Consider the following 20,695-nt stretch of genomic DNA (forward strand, 5'->3'; position numbering starts at 1 on the left):
TATAACTCAACGATTAGTCCATGAATTCACGGAGATAGACCTATCTTTTTATTTGTAAAGGGTTCCTAAGGTACAGTACTCACTTGGTGAGTGTTTCAGTTATTACCAGACTCTTATTGTAACCAATGTTGCAATCAATACTTTATGTACAGTTTTGTTCATATGTCCAAACCAAGTAGGCACAGCTTACAAGTAAAATTTATATATGTACTAATATAGGGACAAAATTTAAACATTAATGTTTTTGTGTTATAAAGTTTATTACACACATTTAAATTTTATATCTATATAAAACTAAAATGTCCTCTGAAGAGGTTGAACCAATTTACAGTCCTTTAACAGCATAAGAGAATGTCGGTTTTCCACATACTTACCAATATTGTGTTAAGACACCTTTTGATCTGTTAATAGATGAAAATATCATTCAAGTTTTAATCAGCATTGCTCTCATGCTACATGAAAGAGATGTCTTTTAAATGTTTTCCTTTTCTCTCTGTTTATATCCTTTTCTCGTCTTTCTATTGGATTGTTAGTCTTTCTCTTACTCACTTTTAAAAATAATTTATATGTTAGATAATTTAGCCCCGTCACGTATGTTTACACTTTTTCTTCTATCTTTTGTCTTCTGACTTTATTCATGGTGTTTTTTCCATGTATAAATTTTGGATACTTTCCTTTCATGGCTGCTGGTTTTTTGGCATTATTTAGAAAGCCCTTCTTTACTCCAACATTATAAAAATTTATCCTGTATTTTCTTGTGCTATTTTATGGCTTAACATCATATTTTTGGTTCCAGCTGAAATTTATCTTGATGCAAGAAATATTTTTTCCAGACTCTCCCAATATACTTGACTGACTAACCCTTTTTGCTCCTCTAATATAAAATGCCACTGTTACCATAGATTAAAATACTGTATGTATTTGAGTCTCTTTCATAATCTCTCAATTTTTGAAACATAATGGGATAGCAGCAGCACTGATAGGGGAATTAAAATCAATGTGGAAATCGAGCAAAGTAAAATAAGCTCCCTGGCACTAAGTGACATCAGACATTAAACTAAGAGTAGGTGAGAACAATGAGAGAGTTTGGGTATTGTTCTGTATCCTGTCTGTGGTGTTGGTTACAAGAATGTTATTAACATTCACAGAGCTGTACATGAAAGAGTGAATTTCATTGAATGTAAAATTTTAAAATTAAGAAAAAGAACAGTAACATAGTCCAGGCATCACTAATGAAAAAAAAAAGTTCCATGAATGGAAGCCACTAACTCCTTTTTTTCATTCTTTCTTAAAATCTACTGCTTCTTCTCTGACAAAGGAAACAGAGTCCTCATGTCTCCCCTCAAACTTTCTGCTCTCTTCCTTTACCTGCTAATAAGACGCACTCTCTGGAACAGAAACCAATTCATACTGAAGTACAAACAACTACTAATGTCTTCCTCTATATTTCTGCCATTGGGTTTTCACTGGGGGGAAAAAAAAAAAAAAAGGAGCTTTGGGCTAAAGCAAAGATCCTCATGTTACAGTCAAGCCTATGAGCTCTAGGTTGAAGGTGAATTGGATGGAAATCATGACTCTGGCACCCTGGTTAAGTGACCTTGAGAAAGTTACCTTATCTCTCCATGCTTTGTCTTTCTCAATCTGGGTAACAAGAGAATTTATTTCATAGGATTATTCTGAGGACGAAGTGAGATAATACATATATAAAAACATTTTGTAAAGTAGGCCGGGCACAGTGGCTAACACCTGTAATCCCAGCACTTTGGGAGGCTGAGGAAGGTGGACTGCTTGAAGCCAGGAGTTTGAGACTAGCCTGGCCAACATGACGAAACCCTGTCTTTACTAAAAATACAAAAATTAGCTGGGTGTGGTGGTGGGCACCTGTCATCCCAGATACGCAGGAGGCTGAGGCATGAGAATCACTTGAACCAGAAAGATGGAGGTTGCAGTGAGCTGAGATTGCACCACTGCACTCCAGCCTGGGTGACAGAGACTCTGTTGCAGAAAAACAAACAAACAAATAAACAAACAATTTGTAAAGTGCCTGACACATCCGTAAAAGGAAAATACTTGGGCCGGGCGCAGTAGCTCATTCCTGTAATCCCAGCACTTTGGGAGGCCGAGGTGGGATGATCATAAGGTCAGGAGTTTGAGACCAGTCTGGCCAATATGGTGAAACTCTGTCTCTACTAAAAAATATAAAAATTAGATAGGTATGGTGGCGGGCACCTGTAGTCCCATCTACTTGGGAGGCTGAGGCAGGAGAAGCACTTGAATCCGCGAGGTGGAGGTTACAGTGAGTTGAGACAGTGCCACTGCACTCCAAACTGGGTGACAGAGTGAGACTCCATCTCAAAAAAAAAAAAAAGGCAAAATACTTTGTTGTTAATTTCAGACAGTAGCAGACAGCTGTGGTTCCCCCCAAAACCAGAAATCTAGTCACATTGTTTGTAATTTGTTCAGTGACAGTATGAGGTAGTAGAAAGAGCATGGAAAGGCCTGGAAAGGCCTGTGTTTGAGTCCCTACTAAACTAACCTGGGAATGTAACCTCCATCTTCCAATCTCAGTTTCTTTGCCTATGAAATCCTGACCTCACAGGAGGGTTGAGAAGATGGGATGAGATAATATATATGTAAAAAGAGCTTTGCTAACCAAAAAGCATTCAATACATGTTAATTCTTATATGAGAAATTTTAAATCCCAGTCACAGATTATTGTTATGTTCTTGGCTAATGAATTCATATTCATTTGTATAATGAATATATACAAGATTCATCAAAGATATAAAAATAAATAATAAAGGTAACTTATTATATGCTTCTATTTTAATAGAATTCTAGTTGAAAAAAATCCAAAGTTCATAGTGAAGAAGGCATGGAGAAACATGTTGATAGGTCTTTTATGCATTTTTAAATTGAGTTTTTGTGTTCCTAATTAATTAAAAAAAGAAAATACGCATGTTTTATCTTCCATCATAATTCAAAAGTGTTTTTTCTCTTTCCATTATATTTCTAGATTATGATGCCAATCTTCATTTTTTTCTGGAAAAGTCCATTTTTATAGTATGTTGATTCCAATCTACAATATAAAAATTGGAACTTAAAAGTACAATTAACAGAAAGAATTGTATATTTTGAATTACCACAGCACAAACAGATCCAGACATAATGAAAGATTTCCTCCATGCCTGAGCTGTTCTCAGGACTCTTAGTCTATTCATTAATTGTATTACATGTTCAAAAAGGAGTCCCTTCTCAATTTAATGAGATGATGCACACAGAAAAACCCAGTCACCTGCAAACAGCTGCAATAGGCAGCAGGTTATTATGACTAGTCCAGCAATAAGATGTCTAATAGGCATCTCAAACATAATTTGGTCAAACCGAACTTCTGATCTCCATCCCTCACCCAGAGATGCCCCTCCTGTGGTCTTCCCATCTCAGCTGCTGGCAACTCTATCCCAGTTGCTCAGGTCATAAACCTAGGCATCATCACCAATTCTTCTCAACCCATATCTAATGTGTCAGCAAGTCTTGTCAGCTCTATCTTTCAAATATACCCGGAACCCACTTACTTCTCATCACTCCTATTGCTCCCACGTTGGTGCGGGTCATTAGCAACTCTTGCCTGGATGATTGCAATAGTGCCCCTCCCCATCAACCCTGCCTGTTTTAGTTTTCTCCATTGTACTTACTGGTCCTTAACTCACTAATTTACTTATATTTTAATTATTGTTTATCCCCTTCCACTAAAATGTAAGCTCCACCAGGGCAGGGGATTTTTGCCTGTTTTGTTCACTTTTATATCCCTTGTACCTAGAATACTGGCTGGCATGTAGAAGATGCTCATTTTATTTATTGGAAAAACCCAGTTTTTTAACTCCCTGTTTTAATTCTTTAATTCTTGTTCCTGGCAATCTATTTTCAACAAAACCTTCGGCATGTATCTATTAAAATCTAGGTGGTATTACCTCACTGCCCCATCTCACTCAGGGTAAATGCTGAAGTCCTTACAAGAGCCTGTAAGAACCGGTGTGATTTACATCCCCGAGGCCCCAAATGCATCCTCACTCCACTCTGACCTCACCCCCTGCTTTCATTGCCTGATCTCACCACATTGGTCTGCCTTTCTCCTGGCTGGTCCTTCTGCTTGGAAACCTCTCCTCCTACAGCATCCTGGCTCATGCTCTCATCTTTGTCCAGGCTTTGTTCAAATTTGCCCTTCTCAAATAGCCCTCTGATCACCCTGCTTAGAGCTGCATCCCTCCTCTCTCGGCTTGATTTCCCTGTGTAGCACTTACATCCCACCTATCTCTCATACTCACTGTTTCGTTCACTGTCTTTCTTCCCTCTCTAGAATCAAAGTTCCATAAGGCCAGGGATTCCCTGCTGAACCTTACCACCTAGAAGAGTGCTTGGCACATAGCTGATGCTCAATAAACATTTATTGAATAAATAAAAGAAGTGGTCTTTTTTCAGTAGGTATCAAAACCCACATAGGTCGTTAATCTGTGGGAATGGAGCACATTGGTTGTGAAATGCTCTTACAAAGGTCATGTTTCCATTTGTCATAGTATCCTAAAGAGACCTGGCATAGTCTATCAATCTTTCTCCAAACAAATCAACAGTATAAAAATTCTTCTTGCCCCACTCCCATTTCCCTGTTTCTTAGGGCACTGGTAAGGATTATTCCCATTAAAATGTATTTATTTCATAGGAATTATTTTCCCCCAGATCTGCCTTCCCCCTGTTTTTCTGGCCACAGCTGCAAAGTTTAGTATTAGTGCCAGAGGCAACTGATTAGTGAAAAAATACATACTCTGCTCCAGGCTGGCATCCATTTGTATTTCATTATAAGAGGATATTAAAAATGATGCCTTGGACTTTTAACTGTCTACAGCACAGCACATCTGTTACCCCATTTGTTCTGATAATCTGACTACGAGAGTGAGTAGAGCAGTTAGTGTTATTTCCATTAACACATAAGGGAGTTGAGACCTAGAAAAGTGATAATACAGAAGGCATTTGGCATGTTTTCCTACTTTTATTTTTATTATATATATATTTTTTGAAACAGGGTCTCACTCTGTCACCCAGGCTTGAGTGCAGTGGCGTGATTTTGGTTCACTGCAGCCTCGACCTCCCGGGCTCAAGCAATTTTCCTGCCTCAGCCTCCCAAGTAGCTGAAACTATAGGTGTATGCCACCACGCCCAACTAATTTTTGTATTTTTTGTAGAGATGGGGTTTCACCATGTTGTCCAGGCTGGTCTCGAACGCCTGAGCTCCAGCAATCTGCCCCTCCTAGGCTTCCCAAAGTGTTGGGTCTGCAGGCATGAGCCACCAAGCCCGGTCCCTATATTTACTTTTAGAATTGTATTGTATGGCAAGTCATCTCAAACTCCTAAATAGAAAAGGCTGTCTTATGTCATACAGTTTACATTTTTGAGAACAGCCTCCATTTCAGACATCAAACTGTTGGGATGCTGAGCACATGTACTGAATACCCTGTCATGATGTTCCTTCTTGCTAAAGTTGAGCTCTGATAAACTGACAAGATAAACAGAATCTGCTCAACCTGTGTTTTTAATTTCTAAGAAAGTACCTGATTTCTGAAACTATAGTTTTGCCCTACATTTTAATCTAGTGGTAATCCAATTTTAGGCCACCAAGCTGGTTTCAGAAGAAAAGTTCTATATTCTCTTAAGACACCAGGATGTTATATCTACTAAACAGCTTAGAAGTCAACTCCTCTAAAATATGTTTACCTGGAGGCCCACACTAGACCAAACTCCCTCCCATGTCTTCTTGTGGCACCTATACACAACTTTATGCCAGTGTCATCCCGTATAAACTGCCTGTTTACGTGTCCCTCAACAGACGCCCATTTCTTGAGAGTAGGGATCCATCATCTCTGAATCCCATGCGCTAATACAGCCGTGCTGCATCATAGGTGCCTGATAGGTGCAGGCTGAATAAATGAATGAAAAAAGGCAGTCGTCAAAGATGAATGCTAAGGGAGGGGGAAGCTACTTCACTCCTGATACTTATTCCCTTCCATCTACTCTTGTCTTCTCTCCACCCTCTCACCTATTACTCTCTAGGTTGTAAAGCTTCGAAGGAAAAACTGGACATGACTAGTCCCCACCACCCCACCCCATCTCTTCCTCTTCGGGGACAGGTGCTGGTGGGAAGCACACTGCCACCCACACCTTCATGCCATCAGCTTTATAGGCTAGGGCGGATCACATGTAAGAAGGGCTGCTGTGGTCTAGCCCTGCCAGTGACCAGGTAGCTATGATGGTGTAATTGGGGGTTCAGTGTTAGGAAGTGCCCTGGCCACAGTTCTAAACTAAATTCTCTCACAATAAAGGTGATATTTTGTCTTCTGATTTTTAAAAAGTATTTTATTTATCAATTGGTTTAGAAATCAGGGCATGGGAGAGGACTCTTTAAATTGAGGGCCCTTAAATTCCCTCCAAATAAGGATGAGTGAGATTCAAGATTTTTAATTTGAAAGGCTTCTCCTACACTATAAATTACAGCTCTCCCAGCCTAACACCATCTTGTTAAGAAAGCAGAAAATGGTAAGCAATAGTATGCTGTGAAACTACATATTACAATGAATTCATCATACCCTAGAAAAGCCTTTAGCTGAACAAAGGCTAAAATGAATGATGATAAAAACCCTTCTGTGTCATCAGTAGAACATTTTGTTTTGCCTATATTTCTAGAATCCTATGATTCAAAAAGTATCAAATCTGTATCAAGCTCTGGGACTCTTTCTGCTGATATTCTCTCACCCCCACCCTACCCCAAATCTTAAGTGCTGCTCTAACATGCAACTGTATGAGTTGGATCTGCCAAGACTCCCTCTGCCCTTCTTCCCTTAGTGCTGACAAGATGCCTGAGGCTGGGCACAAGAGAATGATAGGTATTATCTTATACACAGTGCTTGGTTCAATCCATGGAGTGGAGTCCAGAACTAGGGACCCAAAGGCATCAACTCAATTTAGGGGTTGAGTAGCTTCTCCAAGTCCTACAGATATATTTTACCATTACCCAAGCCTGGAGCCTTCCACTATGTAAGAGTTTAGGCAGATAATAAAATACTTCAATGATCAGAATTGATCTCACACAAATATCTACCGCCAGGTAGATATTATTATCTACATTTTACAGAAGAGGAAATTGATTCAAAGAGAAACTCAGTTAGTAATTTGAAAGGCGGGCATTTGAGCCCCCATCCTTCAGACTTGAACAGCCACACACCGCTATTTCCACTCTTCTGCCGTGCCTCAGCAGAGCCTCATTCCCATTACTGAAAAACTCATGACACATGAGCCATTGAGAGTGGAGGTGAGGATCTGTTTCCATGGAATTGATGGCATATTACTATGCAGCTTTTAAAAGACTGGCAACGTCCTGCACAGACAGGGAGAAGACGAGCAGCAAATGGTATGCGGAGGCATGGACAGGGCACAATAGGCATAATCTGTAAGCCAACATCCTCATGGAAGAGATGTAAGTAGAGTCTGGGGCAGTTATTTCTCTGAGTTGTTTAAAGATGTTACATAAATACACAACAAGCAGGGCACTTACTGTGTATTTATGTGACATCTTTGAAGAAGCCTCAATCCTCTGAGAAGCAGAGGCTTTCTTTCTAAGCTGAGCTTCTAAGATCCATGGGCCAAGCCCAGCTTGCTTCTCTGACATTGGACGCTCAGGGTTTTCTCCTTTGTTGACAAGTGTCATCTTACCAAGAGAAGTAGGTCTCCCCTAGATTGCCCGTGGACCTTCAATCTTTTTGGCTATTGATACAGAATCCATGCACAGTGCTGCTCATTTCTGCGTATATTATCAAAATGCATAAATACTGGATAATCCAAAGCTCACTCTCTGATGTGTCCATGAGGGCCTCTAGCCATTTGGGTTCCGTGCCTCCAGAATCAAATTCTATGAACATGGCATAAACAGGGGCTCAGTTTTCCTCTTTCTCTCTTTCTTCCTGTATTCAATATCATTATTATTCCAATACTGAAGGTAAGGAAGCTGAGAGGCCCAGAATCTTCATTCACTGTATTCACCCAGAGGACGGCCCAATCCCAACGCTTATGTCTACAAAACACTTCCCACCATGTCCTGTTCCATTCTACATCTATCACTGTGGTTCAAGTTCTTGGCCTTAACACTCATTTCCTACACTGCTTTTACATCCTTTCCTCTATAGATTCCTTGCCTCAGTCTCACCTCTTTCGACAACCCCCTTGAAAGCTTCCCTTAGGGTCACACTGTCACAGTTCCTATCCTTCTCTTATACTTTGCTGCCTCTTTACAGCTTTAGGGAAGGTACTCATCACACCATCTATCAAGACTAGGGCATCCATCCCCTAGGAACTCCAGTCATCAGTCTTTTTGTCATTATTCCAGGCATTAATAAAAGCCACATTTGTGCATTCAAACTATTTCCATCCCCTTGCCACCTCTAAAACATCCGGGAATATCTGGAGAATTATTCTCTCTCTAGTTCAAGTAATCATTCCCATCGCCTAAAAGGGTTGTGAAATCTTATATTCTTTGATTAAATGTTCTCAGACTGTTCAGAGAAGAGCCAAGAGTTCTCTCCTCCTTCCATCCTACTCTCCCCTCTATCTCCATCCCCCATCCCCCACCCCAACCTCTGCCAAACCTCACCATGCAACTGCCAGGGCTACTAGCACTGATCTTCTGCCAGGCTCTTACTCTTAGCGAATGGTCAGTGTACACACCTTTGAGTTGATGCTTTGATCTAGACATTTTCTCCTATTGATGTATGAGGTATATAACTTTCAAGTGCATTTCTCTTAGACTGCAAGTTCCTGGAAGGCAGGGCTGTCCGTAAGAATGAGGAACTTTTTCTAAGCAGAATCCATGCAAGTAGCTGCTGCTTGATGATGGGAATAGCATTTGAAGTCCCTCAAATAATATACAAAATGTAATAGCTCGTAACTTGATTTCAGTCCTAGGTATGTAGCTACACCATCTCATCCACCCAACACCCAGTGTTTTCCTCATCTGGTAGAGTACCCAAGAGTCATGTTCACTTTGATTCTTACTCTGGTAAACTCATGCTACAACATCACTGGGGATCTGTGCCTCTTTCTAGAGCCTATACAGTGAGGGACAAAGCCTAAGTGTGGATTCCAGTGCATACAGCTTTATAAGTGACCGGCGCCTTGTCACAGCCATACTTACTTGGTGACGTGGGGGAGGCTGCACCTCCTTCTGTTGACGTGGTTGGAGGCTTCGTGTCTGGCACCGGCAGAGGCACAGGCCTGGCCATCGGTGGTGGTGGTGGCGGTGGCAACATTGGGGTGGGAAGGAATGGGTTGTGCACCTTGCCTTGGCTGCTCCCATTGGGCTGTGAGGGTGGAGGCAGAAAACACACATACAAGAAAAAGAAGAAAGAGACAGCAACCATTAGCTGCTTCTGAAAACAAAATATTCATCCGGCACCTTTAATGTAAATTACTAAGTATCTAGCTGCTTGAATTCTTCCATAAGTCCGTATAGAAATGTCCATTGTTGGGTTCTGTTCTTCAGGCATTTCACAAAAGTACTCTTAGCCGCATGCGCTCCATGCATCCTAAACTTATTTCTTTAACTACATTGTCCTTCTTTGCATCTGATTTCATAAAACCACCTGCCAGTCATCACTCTGCATTTGTCACCTGAGTAACCAACTTTTGCTTGGAATGTTTTATATTTTTCTGTTATTAACTGCTACCTTCATTATCTTCCTCATGATTATTAAATATTTAATATCTAAGTGTTTTATGGACTGTGCTATTATTCCACTATGTTTCTTTACATAGATATAGCAAAGTTTCCTAAATATGCACTTGAGAAAAAAAATATTTTATTTTCACTCTTTAAAGCTGATATTATATAACATTTAATAAACGTGTTAAGTGAACATAGAAAATTTTGTTCACATATTGTGTAACATCAGGCACACAAACTTTAGAATTCAGCTGTCAGAAGTCTGCTAGGGAAAAATATCACTTCTAATTTTGATTTAAATTATATAAGCATATGCCGTAAGAGTCATATTTATTTTGCTGCCTGATGTTAAAACAACCAAATAACAGCTCTTTAACAAAAAAATTCCCCTCTAAAGAGAGCAATAAAACTCATTTTATTTTCACTTTTTTCAAAATAGTTTCATGAAGAGACCTGCCTTAAGTCCTATAAAATTTGATCAAAATGCTAAACTGGGCATTTGACAGTTATATAGGGTGTCAGGACTATTAAAAAAATGGTTAAAAATTTAGAAGTCAGATGCTTGATGCTGGTGATCAGTTCAGTTTTTTCACTGTTTCCCAAGAGGCCTCTATTCAACCAACAACAACAGTTCACATTTAGTCCCCAATCAAAATTCGGTTGAAGGAGATTCTGCTGTCCCAGGCTTTTACATTTAAGCTTAATAATTCTACAGAGGCAGTCTCACTCCCCCATCAACATTTACTTATACATTTAGTATTGCTCCTCAAAGACTACCTCGTCTGATGATCAGAACGCTGTGCTTTCTTGCCAGCAACCTTGCCTTTGCGTTATTTCTGAGTGTGCTGAGAGTCCATAAGTGAATGCTTTAGAATAAGCCAAGCAAATGAATATACAAGCAAAAAGAAAAGAGGCACCATATTGATTTGTTGTCTAGACAGAAATGTATCTGCTAACACATCACCAGACATTAGTCAAAGCTGCCTGTTCTGGCTCAGATATGCAGAATCAGGTATTTCTGCAAGTGAAAAAATCAGTGACAGGATGGTGTGACATACTATCCTAAATTAGCCAGTAATAATTATGGCTAATCTGTGACTTCATGCACAGTTATTAGTAGAAAAGGAAAATCAAATTTGGCTTTATGCTGGTCACTGTTTATTATTATTGGCCTTGGGATACAGCGATATACTGTAAACATCTAATCCTATATTTGAAATAAAATTTCTGATTTTTAAAAATCACTTTTATATTTGGAATGCCATTTCAAATTGTGATTATTTGGTTTATTTGAAGAAAAATAAAAACATTCACATGAAGCTATTGAACACTGTTTAGCTTTATACCAAGATAAGTGGGAAAGATAATGACTTGCAGAAATAACAAACCATAATAAACTGTACTTTTAGCATCTTGAGTTCAAGTACTGGTCAACTTGATCTAAAGTGTTAGAAGACTGTATTTTTCAAAAATATCAACTTAGTTGATCTGAAACATCTGTCCCCTTCATCTCCCTACCTCTCTCTACCGCCCCAAATCATTATTTAAAACTATTTGGTCTTTCTATTTTGTTAACTGTATGAGCCCTGGGGTTAGAATGCACGAGGTGGAATGATCAGCCCACAGAACTTAGAAGGTTATATAGTTCACCCTTGAGCTGATTTATATCCATAAACTTGACAGTTGCAAACTTAACACAAACACTGTTTTTAAACCCTGACTAATCACTCTTAGACCAAATTAACTTTCCCACAATCTAGAATAAATATGACATTTGTCTGCAGTCAGTCAGCACAACATTAGAGCACAATGTCACATGATCATAAGGTCTCCCCTTGTTATTTTTATATTCGGCTAACATTTCTAAAGAAATGGAAAAAAAAAAGAGGTTTCCTTACATTGAGGAACCCCACCTGTCCAGCCTGCTGACCAGCATCAGGGCAGACAAGTTGGACAAATTCTTTCAGCGTCTCCTGAGGGTGATAGCGGATGGCTGGGTGTGAGAAGTAAGGCCCAGGCTGCTGGATAATGGGTGATGTCGGGAAATGAAGAGTCGATGGTGTTGCATGCGGACTTGCTGCAGGAAAAGAAAACATCAGGGTTATGAAAAGAAAGACCTGCTTTGTCATAGCTGAACCCGATTCAACTTCCTCCTTTATTTCTCTTCCTGGCCTGAGTCACAATATTGCTCATGTGACTGAATTTAACACTGGATAGGTCTGACAGATTTTCTTCCTTATGGCTCTAAGACAAACATGGAGGTTAGATTAGGGTAGAGTTTCAAGCTGTCTTTCTATTTTCAGTGGACATGAGTTATAAAGGCATTAATAATCCTTGGTGAGGCTGAAGATTATTCATTACCTTAAGAGCTTTTTTAATGAAGCAAGCAATAAAAAATGTATTTGGTAGATTAGACCTGACTTAACTGACATTACATATGACAAATTCTAGTTTGCACATATGGATCCCCTTTCACGCTGAGCTATCCATAGACAATAATTCACTGTTAAAGCTCTTATACCCCTTTCAAGGAAATTTCTAGGGACTAATTCAGGATGAAAATTTTTTGAAGTATGTAGTAAATGATCACTTAATGAACCCATGCAATTTGGGTGCCTCACTTTACACGGATGGTTTATGTCGCCTTCAGATGATATTTCAAAGCCAAACTCAGAAATGCATATATGTTAGAGCAGGTGAACCCACAGGGTAAGCAGGCAGTGGCCCCTGCTAAAATGTTGGCCCTGTGCCCACAAAAACTGATAAAAGACTCAGACAACTACTACTCCCTTACATTTGAACCCTGGTAAATTTCATGAGAACAAGAAGATTACATTAGATTAAAAAAAACTTATGTGAGGTGCCTAATAACTTCTCTAAGAGAACTTTTGCCCTTGAATTAGAAGGATGATTGATAAAACTGGCTGGAGGATAAGAGCAGTGCATGGGAAGGTTGAAGATATTCAAACTAAGTCAAGCCAAGATAGCAGCTCTTACTTCTCAAGGAGAGCCAGAGAAACCTCTCCCAAATTAGAGGAGATGAGAGTATTTATCTTTACTTTACTTTCTTCAGTTTAAATCTTTAAACTAAAAATCACAGGAATGTCCACATTTTGGAAAATAAGACCTTTCTAATACCAAGAATGACTCATAATACTGAAGAGAAACCCAGTAACACAGGCCACCACTTCTACCACTATCCCACTTGCATGGGTAAGGGCTGTAAAAATGAATGCATCTGTATTAGTTGCTGGACATGGGTTCGTTGTTCCCTACCGGGATTTCCTTATGATTGGGGCACTTTCTGACTCATGACTGAAATGGCTCATACTATGGGGTTCAGAGTGACATCTGTAGTTTTCAAAGACTGGAAATAGGCGACTGGAGTGAAAGCAACTTTCCAATCCACGTCTTGCAGGTGGTCTGATGAAACCCTTTAATTCATGCAATCTTTAATTTGCCCAATAAATATTCATAGGCTCCTACTATGGCCTTAAGAAACAAATCTGAGCTGAAACAGATGAGATTTTGCCCTCGGTCATACAATTGAGGATTTCTCAAAAATAGCCTATTTGAATCAGAATTTTCATTACCTTCTCCTCTCAAGCTTACGCTTCTCCCAGTCTTCTCCATCTTTGTAAATAGCTTTTGCACCCACTGCAATATCCCCAGAACTGAGTCTGGCACTCAATAAATATTTGTTGAATATGCAGTGAATGACTGAAAGTTTAAACAGAGGTTAATAAGATAATCATACCATTAAACAGAATAAAATTTGCCAAAACCAAAACTCGGTTTTTCCACCTGGCCAAGAACCAGGGAGCTTTTAGAAAAATGAATAAAACTGGCCGGGTATGGTGGCTCATGCATTGAATCCCAGCACTTTGGGAGGCCGAGGCAGGTGGATCATGAGGTCAGGAGATCGAGACCATCCTGGTTAACACGGTGAAACCCCATCTCTATTAAAAATACAAAAAATTAGCTGGGCGTGGTGGCGGGTGCCTGTAGTCCCAGCTACTCGGGAGCCTGAGGCAGGAGAATGGTGTGAACCTGGGGGGTGGATCTTGCAGTGAGTCAAGATCGCACCACTGCCCTGTAGCCTGGGTGACAGAGCAAGACCCTGTCTCAAAAAAAAAAAAAAAAAAAAAAAGAAAAATGAGCAAAACTTAGGACTTCCTACAATGAATGATAAATCTTGGAATCTATTGTTGTTGCTGAGTTAAAACCCACAAGCTAAAAAGTTAAATGGTTCTGGTCATCTCTTACTCTGCAAATTATGCTACTGGCTTTAAAAAATCAAAGGAATTTTTTCATCTAACATGGTACAGTCCTCCTTGCTGGTGGCAAGAAACTTTCACTCGGTACCCTGCATCTGATGGAACAGTCACTAGTTAAGGACAGAATGTGGTATTTCCCAAACTAGGCTGAGGATATACTGAGCCTAACTAAACAAAACACTCAACTTTTGCAGGGTGTCAAACACAAAGGTGTCGATCTGCTGCCAAGAGCCCCTGGTAGGCTGACTTTGAAGATAAAGTGCTGCTGCCTCAGGTGCTCAATGGAAAGTGATGGGAAATTGTTAGATTACGAAATCATGGTGGCCAACAGAGAACGCTGCTCAAAAAAGAAATTCACTTGAGCAAAGATCAAGCAGAACTGATCTTTAAAGAAATGAGACAAAAGAAATAACTCAAAAGCACCCTGTCATCTCCCCATTAACTGTTAATAAACATCCTTTCTCTCATTTTGTTGTCGTTAAATACCTAAAAGACAATCATTAGCAACTTAAATTTAGACCTTCCTTTCTTTATTTTACTAAAAACAATTTATTCACTATTTCCTTGTGGAATAGAGTTTAACACAAACACAAGAACATATGGTACTATATGGAATTAATTCTACAATGACTGATTTATAAGAATCAATTCTTAATTAATACCAGGAAATCATTTAGCCTGTAGTTTCAAATTAGGCAATTGCTGAGTCTGCAGTTTAAAGTGTCATCTTTTGCAACCCTTACTTTCTCATGCTTTGGACTTCCTGGTTCAGTTGTCAGTTCACTGTGCAACTGGAAGAAATCATTCCAGATCCTGAGCCTTCATTTCTTCAAACAGAAAATAGTTACGTTACTGACATCACAAAGCTCTAGTAATTATTATTAAATAGATGCTGTTTCTCTGGATAACCTGCTATACTCCTCGTCTACCAGACAATGAAACCCACTGAAACTCAGAATTAAGATTTCATCAATGCCTGCCTAACTTTGTTTTTCTTCTCTCCTATTTCTTGTTTTCTCTCTTCTTCTTGGATATTTTTACTGTACCTAAGTTTTTATTTGTCTCAAATCATTTTAGAAAGAGCCATTGGGGTTAAATCAATTTAAGAGTAAAATTCATCGAACATATTTTGAGATGGCCAGATCAGGTTTTATAGAAAAAAAACTACCATTATGAATTTGGCATGATGCTAATGGAATGCACAAAGAACGGTATGAGTCCAGATTTTTGACGAAGAAAAACATGTCTTATGGATGTGTGCATGTGAGTAGTTGACACGATAAAAAATTATAGCACATTATGTAAATGCATATTTAGATCCTTTAAAATGTGCATTATTTACTTGAGAGTCAATAAAGGCTTTTCTCAAGTGGTTACAGTTTATTGCAGTGCATCCATCTGTATCCATGTTGATGTTAATACAATTTTGTGTATTAAAAGACACTACAAAATTGGCTGCTTCTGGCATCTCATACTTTTAGTACCCTAGGCCAGGAGCAGCAGAAAGCGTCAGAAACACTTCACTCCTGATGGATCTCACTACTAGTTCAAACTTTTAACGAGTGGCCAGACTTGTTTAAAACAACTGCTTGGGCTTTTCACAAAGAATACAAATAAGATGGGAAGGAAGGAAATATGATCAGGTTTCTCTGGCTGCAATGGCACTGCCTACACATCCTGAACAAAGTAGCCACAATGAAAGAAACAGAGAGCCAGAATTTCCCAAAGGTGTAATACTCAGCTGTTTCTTACCGAATGATCGTATCACTGCATACTTTAAAAAAAAGAAAGCAGGTCAGTCAGGTTGGTTTACTTGTTCACTCCCCTCCCTACCAGTCCAGCAGCCCACCGGTTCTTGAAAATCCTCTCTTGGTTTTAGTTTGAAGGAAAAAAAGTTAAAAATTCAAACAATTGAAAAAATACATATACATATTTAACTCAAAAATGCTTCTTCTGTTAAAAGCAGAATTTATGAAGACTGAGAAAGGAGATCAAGATCATTATGGTATTATTGGATATGTTGCGAGGCTTCTATAATACCACCAGTGATTCTTGGTCTGAGAGTCCACGATGAGGATGAGGTCTTGTAGACACACACAGTGCTCTTAAGAGGAGTCAGAACTAGTTAGAACATCTAAGTGTGGGCCATATGAAATAAGATGGTATCAGGGAGCTGTGTCCAGACAAGCTTGGAATCTTGCATTTTTCTGCTTTTATAAGTCTCAGGGAAGAAAAAGAGATGGGAGAAAGTAATCTCTCAGTATTTCCAGTAGTTTTTCTCAAGCTCAACCTCCAAGAACTCTAATAACCCTCACACATTTTCCCTCAAACCAAAATTTTACGGGTTGAAATATGTTCTTCTGTATTATAACCCTGACATTGCCTTAATTGCTTTATTCCTTGTCCATGAACCGTTGCAGATTCTCACACTGGACAGAGACTTGGATTCTTTTCACATTAGCTTTTGCTTTCTGGCATCAGCCTTTAAATCCCAGTCTCTCTTCTATGGGAGGCTCCAAAGAAAAGCTGTCAAGAGAGCAACACAAACAATAAAATCTAATCCTCCTTCAGGTGCAGTGTAGTCTTAAGGCAGTGTTATATACAGGCTTCTTCCCTCACAAGAGCAAAGAATCACTCCTGAGCCCTGGCATCTGCAACACTTCACAGTCTCAGTGTTAATCAATACAAAGGCAGTGGCAACAGGTGAGATTCCAAACACTTTTTCTCTATTAGCGCCATTGTAAGAAAAACCTTCTCTGTCTTCAGAAGTAACATGTTCTTTAGATGAAAGTCACTATTTCCATAGAGTAAGGGTGGTATTAAGAACTCTTGACTACTCATAATTAGAAGTAAAAATTTGTAATGAGGCAAAGCCTCAAAAGGAAAAGAAAATCGAAGAAAAATATTCCACTTAAAAAACAAAAGAAGCTTTCCATAAGGGTAAATAGAACTTAAAAATGGCTTGGGTTGTCAACTACTATGTACCTTGCTTCTTCAGAAATTGAAAACCACACTACATGACACCATTATACCCTACCTAAAGCTGAGAAATCTATCTTAATGGTCCATAGCCCTAATTTATAAATCATGCATGAATCAGGCCTGCCATTTATGAAAGCTGAGAAGTTTGGAGTCATGGGATTTATTTTAACAGAGACACAAGGAAAGAAGAATTGGCAATGGTTTTCAAACCTTTAAGAGGTGATGCCTTTTCTAAATAACAAAGCTTTTGACTCAAGGTGAGCCAAGGTTTTTGAAAACATTTGGTACATATCTTTTAACATCACGAACATGCACGTGAAAGGACCCGGATATGTCAATTGAGAGAAATATATGACATTGCTTGATAGCTTGCAAAACACCAGTATTTTTGTATTACTGCTACCAGACAAAGTAACTTTATGCTACGGTTAGTTTCCAAGACGGTTGATAGAGTCTATTCCATTTGAATTGAGAGGATCTTCTAAGAGATCAAATTCTAATGTCTTTTGGAAAAACAGAAAGAAAAAGAAAGGCCCACACAAGAAAATGAAAGGCCAAAGTCTTTTAAAATTTTTATGTAGATCAATTTTAGCTACTTCAAGACCTTTGTTGCTCAAGGCCCTGGCTAGGCCAGGAGTTGGCAAACATTTTCTGTAAAGACCAGATACTAAATAGTTTAGACTTTGCAGGCTATATGGTCTCTGTTGTAACTGCTCAACTCTGCTGCTACAGTGCAGAAGCAGTCATAGACATTACATAAACAAATGAGTGTGGCTGTGTTCCAATAAAACTTTATTTTCAAATACAGGCAAAGGGTTATTGGAGCTGCGGGCCCAGGCATAGTTTTCCAGATCCACAACATTTTTGTTCACTCTCCAAGCACCTGCCGTGCTCTGTGAGTCAGACACCTGACAATCACTACTACTTCCACCTCAGCTTTCTAAAGCTTTCCAAAGCAATCTGGTCGCTTCTGATATCTCATTAGCTCTCCATGGTAGCCTTTTGATTGTCTGTCTTCACCATTACTTAACATGCCTTGGTCTGTGCTGGCTGACCACATCCGTGTGTGTGTGTGTGTGTGTGTGTGTATAATTCTAAGTTAAATATGACTCAGAAAAGCAGTGCAGTATAATATAAGGACCAGGGCTTTGGAGTCAGATAGACATGAGTTTAAATTCTAAGCTCTATCACTTATGAGCTATGCTTCAGTTGCTGAGCTTCTCTATAACTCAGTTTTGGCATCTGTATAATGGGGCTAATAATACCTCACAGAGCTGTTGTGAAGATTAAATGAGACAATGTATATAAGGCACATGGCACAGTTTCTCACCAAACAATTAAGTGATCATTATCTTCTTTTATTAGTATGATAGTACTATCATAGACAAGAATGGGATAGACAATAAACTGAATAAACTGAAATTTGCTCCTGTGTGCTAGGACCTGTTCTGATTGTAGAATACATGAAAGAAAGGAGTGGTGGAACAAGAGGTACTTGTTGCTTGCCTGTCTCTTGGACAAAAAAGTACATAAATATTGATAAAATAGTATATACTATCAGTATGGATATGACATGAGGGTCTTGAAAATAATTCCACAAACAAAAAAATGAAAAGTAAAAGCAACAATAGCAGTAGCAACAATCTTGACCTAATAATCATAGATACCATAGATATCTAAGTAAAGATAAAAGCTCTTTAAAGACCTAGACCGATAAAGAGTCTTTGCTGACCAAATATACTGTGAATCCCTGCCTTTACTGAACATTTCAGACTGTGAGACTTAACCCAGAAGCTTAGAACTATGGGGCCGTCTCCCTCTAGATGCTATTTTTTACTTAGACCTACAATCTTTGAGTGTCCACACTGACCTCCCTCTTCACCATGTAGGCCCCTGCCAACCAGGCATTATTATTATTATTATTATTATTATTATTATTGGAGACAGAGTTTCACTCTGTGACCTAGGATGGAGCGCAGTGGCACAATCTCAGCTCACTGCAACCTCTGCCTTCCGGGTTCAAGTAATTCTCTTGCCTCAGCCTCCCGAGTAGCTGGGACTACAGGTGCCTGCCACCACGCCCAACTAATTTTTGTATTTTTTTTAGTAGAGACAGGGTTTCACCATGTTGCCCAGCGTTGTCTTGAACTCCTGAGCTCAGGCAATATACCCGCTTCAGCCTCCCCAAGTGCTAGGATTACAGGCATGAGCCACTGTGCCTGGCCCCAGGCACATTTCCCACCACACCACATTCTGAGCATGGCCTCCCAAAACATGGAAATAGTGGAAATCTCTATCATTTCTCTAGAAAGTCCCACCTTTTTAGTTATTGGGAGTTTGCTTATCAGAAATCTAATACATATTGACTACTGGAAACACTTTTTGGCTGGGTGTGATGGCTCACACCTGTAACCCCAGCTACTCAGAAGGCTGAGGCAGGAGAATCACTGGAGCCCAGGAGTTTGAGACCACCCTGGGCAATACAGTGAGATCTCATCTCTACACAAAATTCAAAAATGTAGCTAGGTGTGGTGGGAGGTGCCTGTAAACCCAGCTACTTGGAGGCTGAGGTGGGAGGATTGCTTAAGCCCAGGAGTTTGAGGCTGCAGTGAGCCATGATCATACCACTGCACTCTAGCCTGGGTGACAGAGCAACACCCTGTATCTAAAACAAAACAAAAACAAAAAACAAACAAAAAACAGTAACAAAAACAAATGCTTTTCAGAAGATCTAGGACATTTTTTTAGGAATATTTTCAGATTAGATAAAGGGACTTGGGTTTTAACTTAGTTTCTGCTGCTACCTGGCATATTATAAATGTGGGTGGCTTCTCTCTCCCTCGGTCTCTCTTCTCACAATAAGCAGTTTGAACTAAATACTCTCTGAAGCTCATCTAGTTTAAGCCCTACTGGATGTATAGAATTCAGTCTCTGAGATTACATTTACAAATAGTACAACTGATCCATAAAAATAAAATTAAAATCTAAAAATCTGAAATAAGGAAGCCTTTTAAAAGAAATTATTTTAAAAATGTTTATGAGATATTAAGTTATACGGTATATCTAGACTCAGTCTTTAAGATACTTTGCCTTTGGGGAGACTGTAATAGTTAGAGTTTAAAAAACCCTGAGTGTGCTACTTTAAGCTCTGTGAAATAGAGCCCCAGCCTTTGTCCTGACAGGGCCTCTTTGAATCGAAATTGACCATATTCTCACACTAATTGCCTAAGCTTCCATGATGGCTGATGTGAAATGTGTTCAAACGCCACGCAACAGCTGTGATTATTGGAAATATTTAGAGTGATGGTTTAATAGGCAAAGTTGACAAGAATCCAGTTCCATGAAGGGAGCTTGAACTTTTACGTAACATGTAAGCGATACTACTGTGAGACTAAATGAAGAATGAAAAACAAATCAAAACAATTACTTGAGAAGAAAACTAACCACCATAGATTGAATGATTCCAGAGATTAACATAAAAAGGGAGGGAATCATCCAATGACCTGTTGGAAGTGAAATGGAATTACAAACTGCAGTCCTGTGAAAGAGGACTTCAAAAAACAAGATCCAGGCAGATGCTTCTTGGATAACGACCAAGTGCTGGATCTGGGCTGTTGCAAGTCTTTCCCTGCATTAAAAACAAAACAAAACAACAACAAAAAAACTAAACACACAC

At 39.2% G+C, this 20,695-nt stretch overlaps 1 protein-coding gene across 4 annotated transcripts in view; it reads right to left on the reverse strand.

Annotated features, from left to right (window-relative positions):
* NFIA (nuclear factor I A) overlaps positions 1-20,695 on the reverse strand; it is a 386,737-nt gene that overhangs the window by 47,776 nt on the left and 318,266 nt on the right. For all 4 annotated transcript variants that reach the window (XM_007978527.3, XM_007978532.3, XM_007978531.3 and 1 more), the window contains 2 exons: positions 11,659-11,837; positions 9,233-9,398 (listed from right to left, as the gene is read on the reverse strand). In XM_007978527.3, coding sequence (XP_007976718.1) covers positions 9,233-9,398; positions 11,659-11,837 — 345 coding nt within the window. The remainder of the gene's footprint in view (positions 1-9,232; positions 9,399-11,658; positions 11,838-20,695) is intronic.

Source organism: Chlorocebus sabaeus, chromosome 20, assembly GCF_047675955.1.
Source record: "Chlorocebus sabaeus isolate Y175 chromosome 20, mChlSab1.0.hap1, whole genome shotgun sequence".
In the NCBI taxonomy this organism is placed as follows: domain Eukaryota; kingdom Metazoa; phylum Chordata; class Mammalia; order Primates; family Cercopithecidae; genus Chlorocebus; species Chlorocebus sabaeus.